The sequence below is a fragment of the Enhydra lutris genome, unplaced genomic scaffold (genome assembly GCF_002288905.1).
Source record: "Enhydra lutris kenyoni isolate GAN:26980312 unplaced genomic scaffold, ASM228890v2 scaffoldscaffold86, whole genome shotgun sequence".
NCBI classification, from domain to species: domain Eukaryota; kingdom Metazoa; phylum Chordata; class Mammalia; order Carnivora; family Mustelidae; genus Enhydra; species Enhydra lutris.
Window position 1 is genome coordinate 1,155,791 of NW_019154170.1, and position 22,759 is coordinate 1,178,549.

The window sequence follows — 22,759 nt, forward strand, 5'->3', positions numbered from 1 at the left end:
GGACATAATTGTTAATGAGTCTCACCTACTTTTACTGCACACCTGTAATGCCTAGTTTGGTGGTTTAGAGAATATGGAGTGTTTCTGGGCTTTCTTATAAGGCAGAGGCTCCATACAAGGTTGCTGACGATTGTTCTAAATTCCCATTGTTTTCTTGGCTTTTCTCCCTTGGTTTATGTGTCGTCTGGAAACTGATTTGTAGTTGGTGAGGTAACATACGTGGAGCTCTTAATGGACGCTGAAGGAAAGTCAAGGGTAAGTGTCTGAGAGAATTTCTTCTGTGGATTTACTACTTGAAAAATGTAACTGTATGGTGGCGTGGAATCGAATGAAATCAGGAAGGCAGTGAGTGCTCACGTTACAGTAGCTATGTTTGATTTTGCCAAACATTTGAGTGGGGTGGGAGGGGATTTGCAAACGGGAGTCCCGCTTTTCCAAATGGCTGGCCAAAGAGCTTTTTGGTATTCTGTTTGGATGCCCAATTTGGATAACTGGGGACCAATAGCAGCATTGTCTCTTTGTTAACAGAGGAATTGGCTGTGTGTGAATTATGCATGGAATTTTAGCGGTGGTATATTAATGTAAAACGTGTGTTTTTGTCTAGAAAATGTTACTCTTGGTCGTTTGCTGAATTTGAAAGTTGTGTGAACCAAAGATTCCGAAAAGTCGCCTTTGTGCCAGTAAATTGTAAAACAAATATTAAAACCTGAACGTTTAAAATTGGCCTAGTTTAAAGAGAAAATAAATTATTTTGTTGTGCAACAGAATGGCTTAGAATAATCAAAGGATGAGCTTTAATTTATGGAAGGGATGGATTTAGGAGGAGTATGATAAGGAATTGATTTGAGTACAGAGAAGCAGATCTAAAGTTTGTGTGATTTCTTGGAGAACCTGAATTTAGGTCTGCTTATTACAACTTCAGTAACTACAGTGCAATGCTGGTAATGTGCAGGCAGAGGAGATAATGAGGAGTCCAGCTTGTAATGAGGAAGGCGAGGCAAGACATTCCTGTGAGCTTCCCCTTAGAAGGGTTAATTTAAAAACTTAACTTTGTTACATAAATCATATTTGTAATTTATGTAGCTGCCATTGATATTTACTATGTTTTTCTTTTCTTTTTTTCCCCCTTTCCTTGCTCTTCTGACTGGTCTGTGGCTTCCTCCAAAGGGATGTGCGTAAGTATTGTCTAGTTACTTACTGGCAATTGAGCCTCCTAAATTGTAGGACTGGTTTCACTCATCTCCTTTTGACTCTTCATAGCGTTGTTGAATTCAAGATGGAAGAAAGCATGAAAAAAGCTGCCGAAGTTCTAAACAAGCATAGTCTGAGTGGAAGACCACTGAAAGTCAAAGAAGTAAGCTCTTGAAACAATGTGGATACCATTTATAATTGTCGAGTTGTCCCCGTTTGGAATTAGGAAAAGACAGAAATATTCCTTGACTACATTTTATGGAGCAGACCAGCTTGTTATTTTTAATGAAGAGGGTCAGGCTGCAGTAGTCACTCCTGTAAGAACTTTGGAATAGTGGCCGAGCACATCCTCAGCAACCGCTTACTGCCTTCCTAACGTCTCATTTGTCTTAGAGCAGCCTGCCTTGTTTTTTCTTCAGGGGTGCTCAGACCGAGCCCATGGGGTGTACATATGCGTGTTAAGGGATTCTGTGCCTCCAGTTTTACCCATCCTGAACCCTGCTCTTAACTAGCCAATCTTTTTTCTTCTCTAAAGTGAATTTATCATTAATCTACTTTGATATCTAATCCAAACCAGATTATCTTTTCTCCCTTGAGGAAGAGGGAAGTTTTTGTTGATTAGTTAGAGTGCTCCCTGACTTATGTTGACATCTTAAAGGAAGATGAGTATATTCAGAACTCAGGAGAGCGTGTTAGGGTTTAAGGTTTCTGTGTGTTGAAGAGACACATGAAAGGGCAAAAAGTTGAAGACTAGTGCCAATGCCAGAGTCTCATAAACCTGTTCAGACCTTAACACGAGTCAAACGCCTGAAAAACGTGAAGGACTGGAGTACCTCGGTGATGTAGAACTGCGTTTTCAAACTTTGGAAAAAAAATCACTGATGGGGTTATCAGAAATTACAAAATCCCATTGAAAATTAGTGAGATTCAACTATACCAAGCCTGTGAAGATCTTATTTCCATCTGGAAGTGTTCTGTGTTCTACCAACTAATTCTGTCATCAAACCACTCCCTTCGCCCCCCCCCCCCCTTTTTTTTAAGTTAAGTTGGGGGCTAAATTTTACACATTTCTTTCTTCCTATTCCTTTGGCTGGAACTCTTCCTAGCCTGCTGGTTGAGTTCATTTGGATTTCTTGTTAAAGATTTCAAGACATGCTTTCCAACGACTTCTCAATCTCTGGAGTTTTGGGAATATCACTTTTTGTGAGATCATGGTCTTAGTTGTCACTGGGTCAGTTAAATCTAACACTTCTGTGCTTGTTTTAGGATCCTGATGGTGAACATGCCAGGAGAGCAATGCAAAAGGTGATGGCTACGACCGGTGGGATGGGTATGGGACCAGGTGGCCCAGGAATGATTAATATCCCACCCAGTATCCTAAATAATCCTAACATCCCAAATGAGATTATCCATGCATTGCAGGCTGGAAGACTTGGAAGCACAGTATTTGTAGCAAATGTAAGTAAATGGAAATACTGTCTAAAGTAGAAAATCAGAACTCTGTGAAATCATCTTGTCAGTATGTCGTGAAAGTCGTTCTTCTGTTTGAGAGGAAAAAACTTTAAAAAGAGGGTTATGCTTGGGGTGCCTAGGTAGCTTGGTTAGGCATCTGACTTTGGACTGCCGCTCAGGTCGTGATCTCTCAGGGCCTTGGGATGAACTCTGCGTTGGGCTCCTTTCTTAGCGGGGAGTCTGCTTCTCTCTTTCTCTCTCTCTTGCTCACTGTGCTCTCCCTCCCCAACTCTCATAAGTAAATAAATAAAATCTTAAGGAAAAAGGGTTATGTTCTCTTCTTGATCTGTTAAAAAAATTAGCTTTGAGGTTGGACTTTGTCCCATAGTAACCACTGCAGTGATAAGTCACAGGCCTGACCATGGTCCTTTTGGGGCCGTGTTTACTGAATTTGCCGGTTACAGAAGTGGCAGCTGAGTCTGCATTCCCTGTGGGTTTATTTAGGTGCCAGTCAAAAGAGTATATGAGCAAGGCTGACATTTCCCTCCCTCTTGTGTCTGGGGTGAAAGGTAATACCCTTTCCATTTGCAAGGGGAACTAAAGGAAAGTGAGTTGGGGAGGATGATGGTAAACCAAAAAAAGAAAAAAATTTTTTTTTGGGGTGACTGGGTGGCTCAGTAGTTAAGCCTCTGCCTTTTGCTCAGGTCATGATCCTAGGGTCCTGGGATGGAGTCCCGCTTTGGGCTCTCTGCTCAGCAGGAATCCTGCTTCTCCCTGTCACTCCCCCTGATTATATTCCCCTCTCGCTCGCTCTCTCTGTCAAATAAGGTCTTAAAAAAATTAAAAAAAAAATTTTTTTTTAAAGATTTTATTTATTTATTTGACAGAGAGAAATCACAAGTAGGCAGAGAGGCAGGCAGAGAGAGAGGAGGAAGCAGGCTCCCTGCTGAGCAGAAAGCCCGTTGTGGGGCTTGAACCCAGGACCTGGGATCATGACCTGAGCCGAAGGCAGCGGCTTAACCCACTGAGCCACCCAGGCGCCCCCCAAAAAAATTTTTTTTTAATGTTTCACAAAGTAAGTATTAATTTGAAAGGTATGAGGTGAGTTGACCTGTTCTTTTAGAGAAAAGAGACAGTGAATAGCAGTTAAGACCAGGCTTCATAATCCTGTCTAAAAAATTGTACTGTAGGTGATAAGTTTTTGTGACATTTTATTTATTTATTTAGATATTATTTGTTCGGGAGAGGGTGATTTCCGGGTGGGAGGGCAGAAGGACAGGGAGAAGCAGGTTCCCTGCTGAGCGGAGAGCCTGCTGCGAGGCTCCATCCCAGGATCCTGAGATACCATCTGAGCGGAAGGCAGTTGCTTAACCAACTGAGGAACTGAGGCGCCCCTATTTATTTATTTTTACTTATTTATTATATATTATTGCTTTTATTAAGTACACTCTCCACCCAGCCTGAGGCTTGCACTCATGCCTCCCAAGATGAAGAGCTGCGTGCTCTGTTGGCTGAGCCTGTGCCCAGTGTAATAAAAATAATGTGTTATTTTTAGATGTTTGTTTCCAACCAAAGCATATTGTGCTTATACAGTGAAAATGTTTTTTCTAAAGATGTCTGCATTGAGGATTTTCTCTCCTTTCTCTTGATCAGCTGGATTATAAAGTTGGCTGGAAGAAACTGAAGGAAGTATTTAGTATGGCTGGTGTGGTGGTCCGAGCAGACATTCTTGAGGATAAAGATGGAAAGAGTCGTGGAATAGGCACTGTTACTTTTGAACAGTCCATTGAAGCTGTGCAGGCTATATGTATCCTTTTATCAGAATTCAACTCTTGGGTGAACAATTTGGCCTAAATGTTGTACTAACAGTATAGGTTTTTTTGGGGAAGGTGGTAACTTTATGTATTAATATTTCCTAAGTGGCTGGAGGGAATGGCGTTACTGTGGAGTTTAAAAGTTCTTGTGATGGAATTGATTCAGTCAGTACCGCATAGAGAGAAAAGAGGCACATGTCCATGAGTGATCTTTTCCTGTGTTCTCTTTTTAGAGAAGTTTGGTTTGAAGGGAGATGTCTATAAAGAATGTGCCTCTGGAGAGAAATTCCATTGTTATTTCATGTATAAGTCCTAGGCCCTGTTTCTCCAATGAGTTGACCTCATTCTAGAAGCAGCATTTCTCTCTGACCCTAGAGTTATATCTTTGTAGTTACAGCGGAAAATGTCACGCATGAACACAGTCACTAAACTCAGATAAGGCTGTTACTGTGTATCTTACCCAGAAAACATGGTAGTTCAAGAAAGGGTGGGGTACCTGGCCCAGTGGACTCCTCCAGAAAACTCATGCTGGTACCGAAGAAGATGGCCTGGTGAGAAGTTCAGGTTATGTGAACAAAGCTCTGCACCTGAGGCATAAGCCGACATTTACTCCCCTGCCCAGCCCTGAGTTCTGTTTATTGTTGCATTTATGCTTATTATAGAAACATATTTTGTAAGTATAGTGAGAAACCAAAACTCCTAAGTTCACTGTTTAGAGGGGCTGTTAGCAGTTGGAGTATTTTTTCCTTCTGTATTTCTCTCTTGCTGCGCATGTTTTTAGAATTGCAAGAAATAACCTTAATTGTAATATCAGCTATGTTTAATGGTCAACTGCTATTTGATAGACCAATGCACGTGAAAATGGTAAGTTAATAGGGTCTCCTCCTGCACAACATACTCAAACACGTCTAGCAAAAATACGAGATGACTTAGAGCGGACACAGGCCTTCTGCAGTAGTTGTGGATCAGTCTGCTCTAAATAGGGTGTACAGTATGATGAGCAAATTCCTGAGCACTTTTTGCTCGCTTGTGCAGCTCTTGGGATGCTTATCCTTTGTGTGCTTGCCTCTTTTTGGCATGGGCAGGTGGTCAGTTGAGTGTCCTGCTTTAAGCAAGTGATCGGTTTTGTATGTTGACTTCTACTTTTCCTAGTATTGCATTAGGACGTTGAGCCAGTGTCGTGTATGTTGTGACCGTACTCAGTCTAATTCAGACAGCCTTTGAGCTGCTTTTGAAGCACTTCAGTGATCACCTTTAGCCCTCCGTGGCTGTGCCGTGAGGCATAATGAATTCATACAAGCATGACTGGAACATGCTGAGGACTGTCTAGGTAGGGCTCAAATTCACAAAGAAAAAAGGAACTATAAAGAGGTATTGTAGTTACCTTAAACATCAGTTTGGTTTTTTGAGTAGATAATTGCTTTATATGACCCAAAAGTCAAAAAAAGCATGAAAGGGATACAGTGTGAGAGTCTTGCCCTTACTTTGTACCCCGTTCCCATTCATTCCCCATAGAAACATGGATGTATATTTTTATCCTTCCCTCCTTTACACAAAAGGTATTTCTCTATAATTTTTTTTTATACTTACATGTTATTCCATGGCATAGGTGGACCGTAATTTTCTAGCTGTTTCTCTGTTGTTGGGAGTTGTTTCCATCTTTTGCTCTTGCAAAGCTGTGCTTCAAGGAATACTAACATTTATTACCTTTCTTTTCAGGATGAGAGGGCCTTACCAAAGGGAGATTTTTTCCCTCCTGAGCGTCCACAGCAACTTCCCCGTAAGTAGTCTCAGTGTGGCTTAGGTTTTGAATTTGATTAGTATCAGCCAGAAAGGGACACCCGAGTGGCTCAGTAGGTTAAGCATCTGCCTTCAGCTCAGGTCCAGGAGGAATCTGCACCAGGCTCCCTGCTCAGAGGGGGGGGCCTGCTTCTTCTCCCTACTTGTGCTATCTCTTGCTATCTCAGATAAATAAAATTTAAAAAAAAGCAAAAACCAAAAAAACCAAACCCAGAAAATTACATTTACCCTCGAGCTTGTGCGGTGTTATTCTGTAATTCTCTTCATGATTCTTGAGGGAAAGCTTCAAAAAGGATTTGGTTTTTGTTTTTCTATAGATTTCTCTGGGTACAAAATGAACAGAGTCACAGCTTAGGAAAGGTTGTTAGGATTACTTTGTGGTAAGGCAGATGACATCCTAGAGGGTGTAGTGCGTTTTTAAAGTGTTCTGTGAAAGGAAGAACCGGGAACTGCAAAGGAAATTAAAACCAAATTGCACTTGGGGTTCAGAAGAGATTGGTTATACTTTACGGCCCAACAGTGCCATTCTTAGGTATAGGCCGGAGACCTGAAAACTGCAGCCCCAGAGAGCCTGACATACAGGTGTTCCTAGCAGCGTGATTGCAGGTGGTCAGTGAGTAAGTGCTAAATTTATAGAACGGGGTGTTAGTCCTACAGAGGAACGAAGTACTAGAGACCGCCACAGCGTGGCTGGACCTGGACCCCATCTGCAGGAAATCCTCAGAATGGGTGAATCCGTGGACAGAAAGTAGGTTAGTGGTGCCTGGGGAGAAGGGTTACTGGAGATTTGTTTTCGAGGCGATGACACTGTCATTGCCAGAACGAGGTGGTGGCGATAGTTGTATGCAACTCCAACTAAACTAGACCCCGTCAGCTACACGCTTCGGATGCATCTTACGGTATGGGAAGTACAACAGTCTAGGTTTTTATACAGGGTCACTCGAAACATGCAGGTGAAAATCTCCAACAGGGAAGACTAGGTGACTGGTCACCTCACAGATGGAGATGGTGCATGTTAGTGAAGCCCTAGGCACGTTTTCTGGCAAGCCCACAGGGCTGAGTGAAACCCGAGCATAGGCAAGCGGCGAGAGTGAGTGCTTCTAGCAGCAGGAGTGCGGGGGACTCAGGACGAAGCCGGTGGTTAAGTGGCAGGAGAGGAGGGCTTGCTTATGCTGTATTGGGAGAACTTCTTCCAGGTGGGGCAGTTGGGGTGGATCTGTTTGGGGGCCAGGGACTGTTTCTGGTCTGGAGAGGGACTCACGCCCAAGGCCCAGATCAGATAGAATTGAATGGGAGCCTAGACTAGAACACGGATAAGAATCCCTTTGTTGGGGGCGGGGGGTGCCTGCGTGGCTCAGTGGGTTGAGCCTCTGCCTTCGGGTCAGGCTCGGGGTCCTGGGGTTGAGCCCCGCATTGGGCTCTCTGCTTGGCGGGGAGCCTGCTTCCCCCTCTCTCTGCCTGCCTGTCTGCCTGCTTGTGATCTCTCTCTGTCAAATAACATCTTAAAAAAAAAAAACAAAAACCGAGTGCCTTTGTAGTTTAACATTATGGAAGCATAATGGAGGTGGGTTTTGAGGGGATGTCAGTGGCTTCAAGAGTAGAAGGTGGCTTCTCTGTTGAAAATTAACATTTTTTAGAGAAGGACCACCTTTGTCCTAGTCAGTGTGGCCAGTTGGCAGTGATCACCCAAGGATCAGGGCAATGGTTCTTGTTGACTTTTATGCCTAGAGGAGGTGGGACGAGGGCTCTTTGGGAGCCCAGGCTGGCACACCCTGGGCCCCAGGGAGCCTATTATCCATGACTTTTGGTTTCCTAGCACATTTCAGAGACTGCTTTGGGGAGTAAGTAACCTTGGTGATCTCTGTGATCCCTTGCTGCTGTTTCTATGCATTTGAAAAACAGAGCTGTTCAATAGATTTTCTGGGAACTGGTATCAGGATTTTTTGTGTTTTTTTTTTTTTTTTAAATATTTTATTTATTTATTTGAGAGAGTGAGAGAGAGAGAGAGAGAGCATGAGTGAGGAGAAGGTCAGAGGGAGAAGCAGACTCCCCATGGAGCTGGGAGTCCGATGTGGGACTCGATCCCAGGATTCCAGGATCATGATCTGAGCAGAAAGCAGTTGCCTAACAAACTGAGCCACCCAGGCGCCCTTGTTTTTTTTTTTTTTTTAAATGAACTTGGTTTCCATTTAAAAATATCTCACCCTGTAGTGTTTTAAGCCTTTGACCAAGGTCACTCAGAGTGGCGCAGGTGTCTTACACTATCAGGTTTTGTTGGCTGTTTAGAGACTGGTCTGTATTCTTGCTTGCTGGCTTGTTTGTGGAGCGTGGAGTTGAGGGTGGGCTGGGTATTGAGCCACAGGTTAGGAAACTTTCTGGGCAGAAGAGAACACTAGCTTCACTCTTAAGAAAAAGGCCCATGGCCCACAGGGCGCCTGGGTGGCTCAGTGGGTTTAGCCTCTGCCTGGGATGATCTTGGGATCAAGCCCCACATCCAGCTCTCTGCTCAGCAGGGAACCTGCTTCCCCCTCTCTCTGCCTGCCTCTCTGCCTACTTGCGATCTCTCTCTCTGTGTCAAATAAATAAATGAAATTAAAAAAAAAGAAAGAAAGAAAGAAAGAAAACGGCCCACAGTGGAGTCAGAGAATGGTATATAACCAGTACGTTAATTGGCTGGCTTACAGCATTGTTTTTTCTTGGGAAAGTCCTTCGGGCTCCAGGTTGGGAGGTGGAGATTGGGCACATTGGTGCTGCTGGCCACCCGATGTCCTTAATTGCCTTTTAAATTTTATTTTATTTATTTATTTATTAAAAAAATTTTTTTTTAAGATTTTATTTATTTATTTGACAGAGATCACAAGTAGGCAGAGAGGCAGGCAGAGAGGGAGAGGGGAAAGCAGACTCCCCGCCTAGCAGAGAGCCCGATGCGAGCCCGATGCGGGGCTTGTTGATCTCAGGACTCTGGGATCATGACCCGAGCCGAAGGCAGAGTCTTAACCCACTGAGCCACCCAGGTGCCCCTTAATTTTATTTTTAAAAAGATTTTATTTATTTGTTTGCCAGAGTGAGAGAGCATGAGCACAAGCAGGGGGAGAAGCAGGCTCCTTGCTTGGCAAGGAGCCTGGTATAGGACTTGATCTACCTGGAGCCGGAGGCAGATGCTTAACCGACTGAGCTGTCTACCTATGCAGCGCTTTAATTAGCCTTTTTAAATCAGGCGTTTCTCATTTCGAGATTTAGGGAAACAAATAAGTATACGTGATTCTTACATTTGGGTTGTTCATTATTCTCTGTAATTTTCAAGTAACTGATTTTCACTTGTCCTTGTTTTATACATACCACAAACTCCAGTCTGCGTATGAGAAGTTCTGTCTTGGAAGGGGCAGCCCCCAAATATGAATTAGGTCCTGGGTTTGCTTGTGGAGGTGGGAGGATGGCAGTGGAGTGTGACATTGACAACACCGTAAAAAAAGACCTTTTCCCTTGGAAGGTTACGGTTTTCTAAGCGGACTCTACACAGAGCTTTCTCTTTTCTTTTCAGATGGACTTGGTGGTATTGGCATGGGGCTAGGCCCAGGAGGACAGCCGATTGATGCCAATCACCTGAACAAAGGCCTTGGCATGGGAAACCTAGGACCTGCAGGTGAGAACGACAGCGTGCTGTGGAGGTGTCTGGGCAAGTTAGTTAGCTCGAGTGAGCTATTGGGATAATTGGACATTGAGTACTTCAAATGGAATAAAGATTTCATTGGGGCAGAACTCCCTCCTTATTTATCTGATTCATTTTGATAAAAGTGGTATTTTGTATTTTTACTAAATTGAATCCTTTTTTCCTAAAGTTATTTATAGGTTGCAGTTTAGCCTTTCATGACCTTCCAAGCCGAGATAGTTAAGCTGTTTGATAAGAGGAGACAAGCCAGAGAGTTGGTCTTGCTCAAGGTCACACCATCAGTTAGTGACAGAGACTATAGGTCTCTGACCATGGGACCACAGCACTGCCAGTCTGTTACGTTACGCAGACACCCCTTGGGCTCTTGCCTGGTGTGGATACGGCTTCTAGACTATGGTAGGGGCATTGATGGATATAAAAAAGCGTGGAGGGCCTCATTACAGGACAGCATAGCTGCCATAGGCCTCAGAGGCATGGTGTTCAGTGTGTGTCTTTGCTCAAGAAGGTGAGCAATAATTGGTGAATGAAAGCTCTGTGAGAATAGGCTTTAAATTCTGTTTAGCATTTTCATTCTGTGCAATGAGGCATTTATATACTATTAAGAATTACTTCATTTTTATGACCACAGACTTAGGTCTTTCTTGAAATCCTTTGAGTTGTAGGATGGATGTCCCTTCACCCTGCTACTTGTTAGTTCTGCATATCCCTTGTCTCCCTCCCAGATTAAACTCTGGGCTTACCTCAGCACCCTGGACCATCCTCTCGCTTGGCCCTATGAGTGTCCCGCCCCCGCCCCCGAGCCCTGACTAATGCCTAAGAAGAAAGGGATGGTGGGGAGGGAAGCCTCAGTGTCTTTAGGAACTGCTTTTTATTCAGGGAATTTTATCTTTAAAAAGAGATTTTTAAACTTACGTTCCCTAAAATAAACTTCTCAAAAAGTGAGTGTTCAGTTTGTGATTATATATCATGTTTAAAGTAGTCTGACTTGGTTATTTATTAAAACTGTATATGGGCCCTAAAGAATTTTGAGTCATGTGGTGATTATTTTGTTAAAGTCTTTTGTTAAAGACATAGTTTCTTGGAACGTGATAGTTTGACAGGTGAGATGGTAGACCCCCTTCCGTCCCCCTTTTCCTTGACAATTAAAATATATACATAACCAGGGTATTTTTTGTTCATTTGCTGATGTGGAATTTCTTGTGCTTTTTAAGTTCAAACGTTACTGCTTTGACATAATTTTAGTTTGCATTGACTTTTTCTTTTTAAGGAATGGGAATGGAAGGCATAGGATTTGGAATAAATAAAATGGGAGGTAAGAGATTTAAAATGAAGTACAAATGTAATCACTTTTAGGTATGGTTTTCTCTCACCTTTCTCTTTTCCCTTAGCCTTGCATGAATTCTCTCTTTGTTTTCCAAAAAGTCTGAGCCTAGAAATACCCATCAGTCTTTCCAGCACCCGTATCTTGGCTTTTGGTTCTGGCTTTCTCACTAACTAGCTCTGTGACCTTGGGCAAATCACTCCCATCTCTCTGGGCCTCTGTTTGCTTGTCTGTTAAAGGGGTTGGATCAGATTAGCTTTTTGATGATGGCGATTTTTAGGCAGGGGACTAGCATTTTTTCCCCAAAAGCCCTTACACTACGTAAGGAAATTCCTGGCAGGAAATGCTCAGGGTGAAACTTGTGAAAACCTTTCTCCTGATTAGTGTAAGCGGTGTCATTGGAACGGTACTTAAATGGGAATGTCTCTTGCAGGCATGGAGGGACCTTTTGGTGGCGGTATGGAAAACATGGGTCGATTTGGATCAGGGATGAACATGGGCAGAATAAATGGTAAGTGTCATGCTTCCTTCCTGCTTCCACCTGCCCCTGCTCGCTCTTGTCTCTTGGGTGTCCTTGAGGCAGCACACCCATTTTTAATGAATAATTGCCCCTTCCACTTTTCTATTGAATTAGATGTCTCTGAATTGCCTTAAGTGTTATTAAAATCACAAGTTTGTATTTCAGAAGTCAGACTTCCTAGTAGGTAAGTGTTAATCCCGTTAGTCACTAACCTGTGTGTCCTGTTTTCCGAACCTCCCCGATAATTACCCAGTAAAATAGTAAAGCTTTTTTCTTGTCTCCAGCACTAGCAAGCATCCTGTAGATACCTGTGGTTATGTTTTGCTCACTTTAAAATTGTCTTCAGGTGTCAGGGATTAGTTTTAGTTTCTTTGGGGTTTTTGAGCAAATTCCTATCTTTCCCAAAGTGCTGGATGGCATCAGCTCTTAATTATCTGCTCTGATAACTCTGAGTTGTGAGCAGAGACATTGATTTAATTTAGCAGTTACATAGTGCACATTTTGGTGTACTGTCCTTCACATCTAACAGAGCTTTCGACTTAGAAATATATTATCATAGTAACTGGTTTTTCATTTAGTGCTTGCAAGAACCACATGATTTGTAGGTACTTGTATCACCATTTCATCAGAAACTGAGGCCCAGAGAGTGCCTTGCCTAAGGTCACATGGCTAGTAATAATGGGATTTATGTGGATCCCGGCTCTCTGGCTCCAGAGCCTGGCTCTTAGTCACACTGTGATCCTGCCATTTCAGGACTGCCTCCAGCATGGGCATCAGCCCCTTCTCAGCGGGGCTGTAGAGTGTTCCTTGAGAAACCCTGCAGACTGTGTTTCTGAAATCCGTTGGGGTTTGGCTGACTCTTTGACCACCCCCCTCCCCAACCTGTGGGGATGTTGCTTCCCTTAAACTTCCCTGGGATGGAAAGTCCTTAATGTTTTGCATTTAAATGTTTCTTTGCTGACCTGTGGTATCCTTTAATGTGAAGACAGAGAGCAAGAGAGCATCTATCTGCCTAGGATAGACTGTAACTGTCAGACTGGAAAGAAAGAAAATTCTGATGATTAAACCGCCCTTCATGGATTTGCCTGGTTCTAGATGATGATAAAAAGAAGTAGGGAAGTCCTCACCATTAGGAATGGAGGACAAAGGTCTGCATTTCCAGTGTACTTTCAGGCTAGCCTGTAGCTTATAATGTGTATAGGAATTCTAATAAAAAGTGAGAGTTGGAGGAGTCTGGCTTGGTAAAGTGTTTACTCAAAACAGATGAGTCATTAGGAGGTGGGGTTATTGCTCTGAGGAGTGGAGTGATGTGGCTTAGATGTGGATGGGGGTGGGGTGGGGCTGTGCTGAGCCATGTGGCCAAAGTCCCCCGTAACCTGGCAGGTGGAATGCCACAGTCACAGTTCTCGGCTTGGTGATCAAAGGTTCAAAGAGCTGATTCCCTTGGAGAGCCACACTGAGAGGATGTGTTTTGATGCCTTGTTCTTAGATGTTCTCAGATGCAGGTACTCTGAGTCCTTCCTCATTACCCGCTGCAGCAGACAGCAGGGACTTCTGCTTGAGCTGCGTTCTGAGCTTTGAGTGCAATCAGCTTTATCAGAGGAAAAGTTGATAAAGATGTTTTGGATTTAATTTAATGTTTAGTTGGTGACCAAAACGTATCTACCAGGGTGGTAGGTGTTGACATCAGACTAATTAGAAATGATTCTCAGGGCCAATCAGCAGTACAGGTCAAGTCCTGATAGCGTGGATGTTAAAAATTACAAATTAAAAAGTCATTGAGCGCCAGACAGTGATAATGACACAGTATTTGACTTGGAGAACTCTCTTTCTTGGTAGTTCGTTGGACTTCACAGAGGGTTCCCTGAACTGTAGAGCCTGTTAACAGTTGGGAAGACGAGTTCTGCTTAGTTTTCTTCTTGTTTGGGAAGATGAGTTCTGAGGCCTTTGCTGACAGACTGATACCTGCATGTGACTACCTTATCTCAAGGGGGCGGAGTGCTGCTTTCTTTATGATAAGGAATTAAAGGAGTACAGCAGAGCCTCGTCCGTTAAGAGTGCCACTCTGGGATTTCCCTTCTGTGGACTGACCACACGCAGGCTTGTGCAAGGTGGTTACGTTTTCGGCAGATGGCATGGCACCAGCCTACCGAGGTTCAGTTGGGTTGATTCAGACTATGATAGCAAGTTCGTCATGGCAAGTGCACCATTGGTTTTTGTTGTTGTTGTTGTTGTTTTAAGATTTTTACTTTTATTATTAGGGTGAGCATGAATGGTGGAGTGCAGAGGCAGACAACAGACTCCCTGATGAGCAGGGAGCCTGATGTAGGGCTTGATTCCAGGACCCCAGGATCATGATCTGAGCCGAAGGCAGACGCTTAAGAGACTGCCATCCAGGTGCCCCTCTGCTGCGTAATTCATGATGGCTAGCCTGCTTCCACCCCATTGGTAGACGTGTTCACTTTGAAAGTGTAGGGACTTGAGCTGCATGTAACCATTTTTGGTAGTTGTGCAATAAAAGGTGGTCATTATATAGCACTTGTTTACCTGATTTCTAAGGAGCAACGTAATTAACTAGATTTTTCAAGGACCTCTCAGTGTGGGAGGGAGACACAGTAAGATACACATCTTGTCTTGATTTAGAGGAAAGAAGTAGCCAATGATGGGATCATCAAAGGCTTTCTCCAGCAGGTGACAGCTGTGGTAAGGCTTTTCCCACAGAAGCTAAAAGACCTTTGTTTTTATTTATTTACTTACTTATTTTAAAGATTTTATTTATTTTTTTGACAGAGAGAGAGAGCACATGCATGGGGAGCAGCAGGCGGAGGGCGAGGGAGAGGCAGAAACAGGCTCCCTGCTTGGTGGGGAGCCCAGGACCCTGGGATCAGGACCTGAGTGGAAGGCAGACGCTTAACCCACTGAGCCACCCAGGCACCCCAAGAACTTTTTTTTTTTTTTTAAGATTTTATTTATTTATTTGACAGAGATCACAGGTAGGCAGAGAAGCAGGCAGAGAGCGAGAGAGGAGGAAGCAGGCTCCCTATCAAGCAGAGAGCCCGATGAGGGACTTGATCCCAGGACCCTGAGATCATGACCTGAGCCGGAGGCAGAGGCTTAACCCACTGAGCCACCCAGGTGCCCAAGACCTTTGTTTTTAAGAGACTTTTGCAAAACATAAGTCTTGATTTCAGTGTAGAAAAAAGTAATGAGGTTACTACCAACACTTGTGTGTAGATGAAACCACCTCTGTTAGAGAAGGCCCAGTACACGCAGGCGTGTTTCTGTGTTCTGTGTGGATGTGCCTGTGTCAGTAGAGCATGGATTTTTGCCTTGGGCTTAGGTTCCAGCCTTTGCCTCACCCTTTCACGAGGCATGTGGCCTTAGACAAGTTACTAAGGCATTTGAGCTTCTTTCTTTGTGAAGGGGCGTGGTGTTGCGGGCTGGTGTGAAGATTCCGTGCACTCCTCGCACCACGGAGAGCCCTGGGTGGGGCGGGGCCGGGGGAAGTACCTGCAAGTGCGGGTTTCCACAGCCTGCCTTTGACACACGTGCGCCCGTGCCTCGTGGTGTGGGAGCAGGTGCTTGGTGTGCCTTCCGCGCTCGGGGGCTCTAGTGGAAGTTGTTAGTTAGTCCTTAATGGATTAAAGGTAGGTAGTTTTCAGGGATTCAGTTCAGGTGACTTTTAAGGAAAAGAAGGCAGATGATGGTTTCTCTTTAGGAAGAGCGAACATCCTGACTTGGTGGTGGCCGTTGTGTACCTGTAGTGCATTTGTTATGTCGAACACGGTGGTATTCCTGGAAAGGCCTAGGGTACTGTTTTTCTCCACAGAGATGGAGCGTGTCATGGGTGGAGGATTTGAGAGAGACTTTGCCAGAAACAAGATGGGAATGTCTCGAAGCTTTGGCGAGCCCCTTGGCAGAGGAATGGGTAAGAAGGCCTCACGTGGGCGGGGTCATCCCCTGGGGTGCAGGCTCACGCTCAGGTCAGAGGTTCTTTTTAGGCAAAGTCAGCTGTTTTTCCATAGTCTTAAAAAATCGAAAGTTTTCTAGACCTAGGTAAAAAGTTTTGGTCTTTGAGTTTTTTTTACTGGTATCCATAGCACTGTTTTTCTTTAGTCCTTCCAAGGGGTTTCTTTGGTTGCATTGGTGTAAGGTGTTTGCTTGCTATGGGAGTTAAAACCGCTGCATTTACATGGCACTGGCTCTCTGGAGTGGTAGAGGTTTCTGAGACCCTGCTGAGTGGGGTGTGAGTTCCCTTGTCCAGGGCACTGTGGTCTAGTTAACAGACGGCATGGTGTGCTTGCCGGTGCCTTTAAAAGAGGCTTCAGGGAACTGGGGGAGTTTTCTGATGCTGGCAGGCCTCAGTGTAGCACTGGGCCGTAGTGAAGCTTCTAGGGGCCCACCTCAGAGTGCTCAGCCTCTGTTTTTGGGGGACCCATTGAGTTAGGTGTGCGGATTTTAAGCCCTTTTGTGTAAATTTGTATTAGATATATTCTTAGAATTTATGAAGGTCCTAGAAAGATTTGTCATCCAGCTCATCAGTGAGACCAGATTCTTCTGCAGATTATTTCTAGGACTCCCGTCTTCCTTGTGTTGTGTTCTCCAAGAAAATCAGGAACTATTGGAGACTGTTTTCCTCAGATTAGAGTTGTCTGGTGGAGACTTGTTTCTCTTTTTCCCTGCTGGCAGTTAGGTAGCTGGAAGGATTTTCTTGTGTCTTACCAGGCTGGTAAGGAAGATTACCCTTATTTTCCTCCTTGTACTTGTCTCATATGACTGACTGATTCTGCTTTAGATTATTCCAAAGCTTTAGAATTTTGGGGATGAGTTATGTGACTAGGTCAGCCAAAAGTTTCTAATTGTCTATGATTGATTTTGTTTTTGTGTCCTGCAACAGCAGGATATTTAAAAAAATATTTAAAAACTTGTCATTTGGCTGCAGGTAGCAAATTGTGGATAACGAGGGTGAGATGAACAAGATGGCACATGACTTTGCTTTCAAAGGCACTTCTTCCTGCTTTAGGCCTTTAATCGTTTACCACTCTGGTGCCTCTCAGCCTCTGTGAGGAGGCTGGTGGCCTTGTCCTGGTTCGTGGAAAAGGGGTAGATCTGGTGAGGTCATATCTCATGGCAACAGGAAACTCCCAGTCCCGACCTGTATAGAAATGTCATCTGTAGGCCTTGCTATCTCCTCCTACTTTGCCACCTTCTCTCTGATTGAGACTGTCTTGTTTTTTTGTCATGAGACCTCCCAAAGTGCAGGAGCAAAGGGCTTTGTTCTGGAAGTCCCTGCTGCTCCTTATGATCACGCCCAATTTAGTAAAAGGTGTCTGAGTTAAGTTTGGGTTTCAGACCAGTTGGCCTGGATGGGTGTTTTGTTTTGTTTGTTCATTGATTGATTTCTCTCCCTCTCGGTTTTTTCACTTGAAAGTTGAATCGTTTTGGTGCTACCTTCTGTAGTGTCTCCCCATTCAGTGTCCCTGCTCTACCATCAGGGCAGTAGATCTTTGCGTGTTTCTGTAAACCGCTGTTGTTGGCGGTGCAGGGATGTAGATAAGGGATCCTTCATCTTGAAGGAGGTGGTACAGTTGAGGAGACGGTGCTTAGTGACTCAGGGCAGCACCCTAAGTCCATACATAGAAGTGGCTTAGTGAGGGTGCCAATGAAGGTGTTGGTTCCCAGGCCCTTGGCCTCCAGGGTGAGGAACACACAAAGGTGATCATTTTCCACGGGGTTGATAGAAGTGTTCTGCTGAGAGCAGTCCGAGCAGGAGTGCAGGACTGGGTGGGAGATGGAGTTTAAGCTAGAGGAGGCTGGGTGTGAGAGGGCTCAGTGTAACTAGAGGGTGTACTGGCAGATGGAGAGGACTTCTGACAGCATCAGGTGCAGAGGCTTGGAGGTGAGGGTCTACCTGGGGTAGGAAGAACAGATTCAAGTTCAGAGTCAGAGCAAGGGAGGTCTGTGAATGGCCATGAAAAGAATTTTTTCTTTCTCTTCAAATCAGTGGTGTGCCAGTTGTGGAGCTTTTGCAAGGAATCTTTTGATCTCAGTGCCAATTTAGGAACGTGAAGCGGGGCCTGGGTATGCTGAGCAAGATTGCAGGCGTCACCAAGTCAGTAAGCTCTGCTTGCTCGCAGGCCAGAGGTCTGTTTTTCTTGGTATGCTTTCCCACGTCCTTCCTGTCACAGGTAGTTGTAGCACCAGAAACAGCTGTGGGATTAGGGTTAATCTCTGTGGTCTCGGTCATAACATGAGATGTGCTTTGTGGCTCTCTGTCCACATTGCTGAGCACACTTTGGGACCAGAGAAGGGGGGTGGGTACACGTTTCCTGACACAGGGAAAGGCCAGGAGGAATCTTTTTAAAGCTAGTATACTAACCATATAGCGTTAGACTTTAAAGAGGTTTGGATGAAATGTTGGCAAACAAGCAACAGTGTTTTCTGCTTTGGACAAGGTGTTGAACGTGTTTTGGATGAGTTTGGGTTTTTATTTTCCTGAAGCTTTGTCTGTCACTTAGTCGTCATCACACCCAGCACCTTCTAGGTGGGGCCGGTGGGCTCAGCTTACTGGAGTCTTTCCAGGCACGACTTGGTAATGAGGTCATACTTAAGCACTGCGCACAGTTGCTGGTTTTCAGGGTTTTGGCAGTAAGTATAGCCACAGCTTTAGCTCGCTGGAGGGTAACTGAGGTGTTGCTTGGATCTGGTGGGGGAGTGCAGGCTTCAGCCTGAGTTGTACTGAGGGTCTGGACCAGCTTTAGAAAACTGTGCTGCTGGCTCCATTCTTGCTCTGATTTTCTAAGTTCACTTCATTGTTGCACATTGGCTCTTAACTCTGCTGGGCACATTCCCAGGTGGTCTTGCCAACTGGGCCTCAGACTCTGGAGCTACATGGGATCCTGGTATCATGACCCGTCATCAAGGACTCTTACTCTAGTAAAATGATCTGTCTGTGTATGTGTATTTCTTAACCCCTTCCCCCTTTCCTTGTTTTATTTTTAAATTAGTAATATTCTTACTCTGGAATCTGTAATAAACAAATTTCTGTTACCATAGAGAAATTTGGCTAATTTTTTTTTCTTCCTGATTTCCTTAGAAATCCTAAGTAATGCACTGAAGAGAGGAGAGATCATTGCAAAGCAGGGAGGAGGTAGGAAACGCTTAGTTTTGATGTTTTGATTTTTAGAATAGGCTGTTATTACCGGGGATAGTAGAGTGTAGTGGTGGAAAGTGTGGGCTCTAAAATAGACTGCCTGGGTGGGAACCAGCCCTGTCTCTTCCTAGCTGTGTGACATTTGGCAAGTTACTGTACCTCTCTGTTTTCTATACTGTCAATGGGGATATAATGGTACCTACCTCATAGGGTTGTTGTGCAGAGTAAATGAGTTAATGCATAGAAAAGGGTACCCACATAAGTGCTGTGTAAGTGCTAGCCATTGTGGTCATAATAATATCCATGCAATTTGGGGGGTTTGTTGTTTTTAAATACCATAAAATTGCAAATTCCTAAAAGTAAATACCGGATTATGAAAGTATACTAGTTCCATCCCTAACGAATGCTTACCAAAGTGTACATGTGTACTGATAAATATTCAGAAAATCATGCAGAAAGTAGATATCTGCAGTCACACTGCCCAGTGATTAGCGCTGTAAACATTTTGGAATGTACCCTTCCCTTAATACACGTTTTTTTATGGGTACTTAAAACTAAATGCACTTTTCTCAGTTTGACCCCCCCCACCCCCCAGTGGCTCTGAGTGTCTTGGCATTTCCTTGGTAACTCCGCTAGCTGGTTATTTCTGTGGTGCTCTCCATCTAAAACTCCACGTGGGCACCGTTTCCCCTTGTTCTCTGCTGCTTTTGGCATCCAGGGGGTCAGCCCGATCTCTGATGTTCTTGAGCATGCTACCTGCCCTTTCTAGTTATCTTGCCTTTTTAAAAAATAGTTTCTGAGAAATTTTGCTCTGAAAGCCTTAATATTCTTAAAATTGTGTTTCTATTTTGCCACTTGGTGTGCTGTTCTTTAGCATGACTAAGGAGATAGTCATGGAGAAGTGGAGGGGTATGTGAGGTTAGTCAGAGACTCAGAAACTTCTGAGTTTCCTTTTCTTGAATTTACCTCTTGGACGGGCTGCTTGGGTCAGTAGTGGGCTGTGGGCTTCAGGTGACCTTTTTCAGAGGCAGGTGGCAGTGGCAGTAGTGGCGGTGGTGAAGCTCAAGTGAGAAGGACCCCATGCTCTGCATATGGAGAGGTGGCGGGTGGTGGCCTTGGGGGTGGAGCCAGACCCTCCTCCAGAGTTAGCAGGATCACAGGGTCATTGCATTGCTGGCGTGCCAGCATGCGTCTGGCTCAGCCATGGCCTTGAGAACTGATTTTAGGCCTCTTCTAGGATCTGCTCTGCAGTGCATCGACTTCTTTTCCTCCAGAGCCCGCAGAGTTATACACAAGTCATTCGGGGGTTTTCCTCACAGAGTAAGGCTCCCTGGGAGCGGCTCTCCATCCCTCTACACATAGAGGGTCTGTGTTGGTGTTTGTTTTCTTTATCTCCTCTTAATTACGTGGCTGTATACTAGCTTCTTTAAGCCTGGAGGTGCTAAGGAAATGCAGCCAGCCTGGCCATCAGCAGGGACAAGCTGGGAGAGGTAGAGGTTGTGAGTGACTTGAATTGTCACACATAATTCATGTAATCTGTCATGCGGGCTGACCAGCTCAGGGTGGGGTTTCCAAGCCTCCTTCATGGAGAGCGTTTCTCAGTTAGATTTGGTGGGGAGACCTCAGCATTTTTGGGAATTGACAACCATAGCTCACAAAGCTAGTTACAAGTACTAGGTGCTTCCAGAGTAACTCGGGATACATGTGGACACAAGTCCTCCAGAGTGGGTTTTCTTTTTTTTAAATTTTACTATGGAAATTTCAGCTGTGTCACAGAAACAGGAAGAATGATGTCCTCACTGTCCTGCCTTAACAGTTGTTGACATTTGAGGGATGTCTGATGGTAACTTGTTGGGGGAGTTAATTCCTGAACTGTGGTTGAGTTTGTGAAGTGCCTAAGCCTCTGCACCCAGGTCATCCTCCTGGCATGGTGTGCGCACAAGTGTGCAAGTCCCTGATACCTGCCTGTGTTTTGTGTCCCTCTTACAGGTGGAGGTGGAGGCAGTGTCCCTGGGATCGAGAGGATGGGCCCTGGCATTGACCGCATTGGGGGTGCCGGCATGGAGCGCATGGGCGCAGGCCTGGGCCATGGCATGGATCGTGTGGGCTCTGAGATCGAGCGCATGGGCCTGGTCATGGACCGCATGGGCTCAGTTGAGCGCATGGGCTCCGGCATCGAGCGCATGGGTCCACTGGGCCTCGACCACATGGCCTCCAGCATCGAGCGCATGGGCCAGACCATGGAGCGCATCGGGTCTGGCGTGGAGCGCATGGGTGCCGGCATGGGCTTCGGCCTTGAGCGCATGGCCGCGCCCATCGACCGTGTAGGCCAGACCATTGAGCGCATGGGCTCTGGTGTGGAGCGTATGGGCCCTGCCATCGAGCGAATGGGCCTGAGCATGGAGCGCATGGTGCCCGCAGGCATGGGGGCTGGCCTGGAGCGCATGGGCCCCGTGATGGATCGCATGGCCACCGGCCTGGAGCGCATGGGCGCCAACAACCTGGAGCGCATGGGCCTGGAGCGAATGGGCGCCAACAGCCTGGAGCGCATGGGCCTGGAGCGAATGGGCGCCAATAGCCTGGAGCGCATGGGTCCTGCCATGGGTCCAGCCCTAGGCGCCGGCATTGAGCGCATGGGCCTGGCCATGGGTGGCGGTGGCGGTGCCAGCTTTGACCGCGCCATCGAGATGGAGCGTGGCAACTTCGGAGGAAGCTTCGCAGGTTCCTTTGGCGGAGCTGGAGGCCATGCTCCTGGGGTGGCCAGGAAGGCCTGCCAGATATTTGTGAGAAATGTAAGTGGCTCTTCAGCACCATGGTGGTGCTGGTGGTAGGCACAGAGGGAGGAGGGGGGCAGGTTGGAGTCAGAGTTGGTGCCCCTGGTAGGGAAGCAGAGTAGCAGCACGTAAGGCCACTTTGCTGCTGTCTCCAGAGTCTGGTGCTGGTAGGATAAGGAGGGAATGGGAGAGCATAAGGAACTCTGTGCGGCAGGAGCCCCGGGTTCTTGGACTGCTAGGTGGAAATGAGCAGTGAGCTCAGAAACCCTAGCTTGTTGATTTCCCTTGGCTTGAAGAGCCGCTGCACCTGGGCGGGACAGAGGGACAGAGGGCTGTATCTGCAGTATCTTTATACCGGCGTGACCACCTTCGGTTACTACTGAATGGTCTGGAGGCTGCTTACCATAGGCGACTATCCTCTGCATGATTCTCCCTTAGACAGTTAATGCCACAAGGGAGTACGCTTCGTTTTGAATCTCATTCCAGACAGCTGTGTTTTGTTCTCTGCTGATCATCTCTGTTTGAAGGGCACCTTGTTTCTTGGTGTAACAAGTCCTGAAAGTTCCCTCAGAGAGACCCTGGTGTTTATGCATTAGGACATTAGGGTTTGGTTGTATCACTCAGCAGTTTCTTCTTTTCCCTTTAGCTCCCATTTGATTTTACATGGAAGATGCTAAAAGACAAATTCAACGAATGTGGTAAGTGTTTGAGAAAGGCTTTCTAGGTGCTTCCATGTGTTGTGGCTTCAGGAACCTTAGCTGTTAGTGATGCGTTTGAGGGGTGCAGTGAATCTCCCATCCTGGTCTTCACAGCCACTTGCCATGACTCGAGGACCAGTGGGACTTGCCATTTTTCTGCCTGTGCAAATACTCAAGCAGGTTGTTGAGTCTCCTCTTATGTGTCAGACACTTCTCACCCGTGTTCTCAACTTCAACCCCATCCTTCTCCTTTCATGGTTTTTGAAAGGCAGCGATGTCCCCATTTTGCAGATGAGACAGGCAAAGTCACTTTCTCAAGGTCACATGGCTTCTGCGTGACAAAGCTGAGTAAAAACATCTGAGATG

At 45.6% G+C, this 22,759-nt stretch overlaps 1 protein-coding gene across 8 annotated transcripts in view; it reads left to right on the top strand.

The window, feature by feature from the left end:
* Positions 1–22,759, top strand: part of LOC111161812 (heterogeneous nuclear ribonucleoprotein M) — a 41,366-nt gene that overhangs the window by 16,919 nt on the left and 1,688 nt on the right. The window contains exons 3-17 of one of the 8 annotated variants that reach the window (XM_022525791.1): positions 203–255; positions 1,168–1,175; positions 1,261–1,354; positions 2,458–2,496; positions 2,614–2,649; positions 4,297–4,450; positions 5,272–5,321; positions 6,177–6,237; positions 9,799–9,900; positions 11,195–11,239; positions 11,682–11,759; positions 15,598–15,696; positions 18,865–18,918; positions 20,911–21,713; positions 22,342–22,393. In XM_022525791.1, coding sequence (XP_022381499.1) covers positions 203–255; positions 1,168–1,175; positions 1,261–1,354; positions 2,458–2,496; positions 2,614–2,649; positions 4,297–4,450; positions 5,272–5,321; positions 6,177–6,237; positions 9,799–9,900; positions 11,195–11,239; positions 11,682–11,759; positions 15,598–15,696; positions 18,865–18,918; positions 20,911–21,713; positions 22,342–22,393 — 1,728 coding nt within the window. Of the gene's footprint in view, positions 1–202; positions 256–1,167; positions 1,176–1,260; positions 1,355–2,457; positions 2,650–4,296; positions 4,451–5,271; positions 5,322–6,176; positions 6,238–9,798; positions 9,901–11,194; positions 11,240–11,681; positions 11,760–15,597; positions 15,697–18,864; positions 18,919–20,910; positions 21,714–22,341; positions 22,394–22,759 lie in introns of all 8 variants that reach the window. The other 7 variants (XM_022525787.1, XM_022525795.1, XM_022525789.1 and 4 more) reach the window with 7 other exon arrangements.